The sequence below is a fragment of the Geospiza fortis genome, unplaced genomic scaffold, assembly GCF_000277835.1.
Source record: "Geospiza fortis unplaced genomic scaffold, GeoFor_1.0 scaffold172, whole genome shotgun sequence".
NCBI classification, from domain to species: domain Eukaryota; kingdom Metazoa; phylum Chordata; class Aves; order Passeriformes; family Thraupidae; genus Geospiza; species Geospiza fortis.
In genome coordinates this window covers 9,031,651-9,033,418 of record NW_005054309.1, presented here as the reverse complement: position 1 = coordinate 9,033,418, position 1,768 = coordinate 9,031,651, and the positions used below count along the sequence as shown (strand labels likewise).

The following is a 1,768-nucleotide window of genomic DNA, read 5'->3' as shown; positions in this document are numbered from 1 at the left end:
CCCGCGGGGGCGCAGCGCCCTCGGGCGGCCATCCCCGGAACTGCAGCAGCCCCCGCGCTCCGGGGATCGCTCCGGGGCCCGGGATCGCTCCCCGAAAACCGCCGGAAAAAACAAAACACGAACGACCTGCGCTGCTTGGAGTGTGCGAAGGTCTTTTTGAATGAAATTAGGAGCACGGAAGAAAAATCCCCGAGGTTTTGTTGGCAAGTTCTCTTAAATTCCAAATCTGCACATTTTTCCCCAAAGGAAAAGCATTACAAAGAGATACACAAAATATCAGTTCCTTTTGAGGGTTAGCAGCTCCAACTGCTTCGATAAAAATGGAAAAAAAAATCACATCGTGTATTACAGCGAGATCTCCCTCCACACTCTAAGAGAAATTACACCTTTTTTAGAATAAAAATGTTATTTTCTTATTCAACAGCGGAAATTCACATAAATTACTTTAAAATCGAGCTGTATGAGGCTACACCACACTTTGGAGGCTGGATTTCCTATTTATTATTTGTTTCCTATTTCCTCCTTGCTAAAAGGCAAAAATACCTTTATTAAATAGAAATCACCTCGTACTTGATAATAGAAATTTCCACTATGACACAGCCAACAAGGTGCCAGCTTGGAAATCAGTCAGAATTCAACATGTGCTTTATGTAAGGACTTAGAATTACAAAACATACATGGACCACTTAATTTTGGCCCCTTTGCCTGCAACCACACATCTTTCTTTAATCACAAAAAGTGTTCTTTAGTTAAGGGTGAGATCAGCCTCCTTCAGCCATGGCCACATGCGGGGCAAGTTAATAAAAACACAGTTTAAATAAATTCTTCAACTGTTACCAGTTAAAGAAATGGTCACAGTTCTGACAACAGAACCATTTAATCTGTTTCCTTGCATTCAGGGAGATCAGTCTGTAAGATTTCTTTTTACTTTATGGGCACTAAGTAATTACCAGAGAGAGAAAGAAAAATGCGTGTCTACATAATGACACAAAAAAATTCTAAACACATTAAATTGTGTTGCTTGAGAGTTATTTTTAACCATTTACTTACCAGCTGCCCACCCTTAATTTCAGGTGGGCCATAGCCCACCCCCTTCACTCCCAACTTTTCATGAGCTACAACATTTCCTCTTTTAGGCTTGACTGGTTTTTTCACTGGCTCTGAAACAAAACAAACAACAAAAATCTCAACTAATCCAGTGTTCCACTCTCTGATTTCTTCAGTGTTTAATTGCAGCAACCTCTACAAAGCAATAATCTATCAGTAGTTTAAGTTTTACTTGGTTAAGAAAGATGTCTTTACCTTGAATCTGTTTGAGTACTTGGAACTTCACTCTTTGTGGAGAAACCTAGAGGAAAGAATATTTCCATGTATCTGTATAAGGTTCTAATGCTAATGAATAAACAGTAAGTTTTACAGAATGAAAATGGTTTTAGGGAAATAGGGCATGCATTTAAAGAGAAAACTCCATGTATTGCTCATGACAGCCATGAAGCCCAGACCAGTTTCACCCCCCCAGACACGAAACATTGTCCACATAGCCCTTCCATGATCTAAGATCCCAGTAATTCATAATTTTCAGCATTTTTGCTCCTCAGTTTTCCCCTTCAAACTGAGTTCACCCTGCAGCCTCATTACCCCTCACTCACCCCTTATTTTTAATTTTACTGTTGTTAAAATTCTGCCCATTCATCTCCTCAGCCCCCCCAGCTGAAACCTGACGTCTTTGAAGCAGCTCGGAGTTCCTTGTCTCAGAGAAGGGGGAAGG

At 40.7% G+C, this 1,768-nt stretch overlaps 1 protein-coding gene across 1 annotated transcript in view; it reads right to left on the bottom strand.

Moving 5' to 3' along the window:
- Positions 1-1,768, bottom strand: part of ZBBX (zinc finger B-box domain containing) — a 13,369-nt gene that overhangs the window by 9,017 nt on the left and 2,584 nt on the right. The window contains exons 4-5 of the mRNA XM_031055478.1: positions 1,303-1,348; positions 1,051-1,160 (exon numbers count right to left, since the gene is read on the bottom strand). Of these exons, the coding sequence (XP_030911338.1) occupies positions 1,051-1,160; positions 1,303-1,348 (156 nt within the window). The remainder of the gene's footprint in view (positions 1-1,050; positions 1,161-1,302; positions 1,349-1,768) is intronic.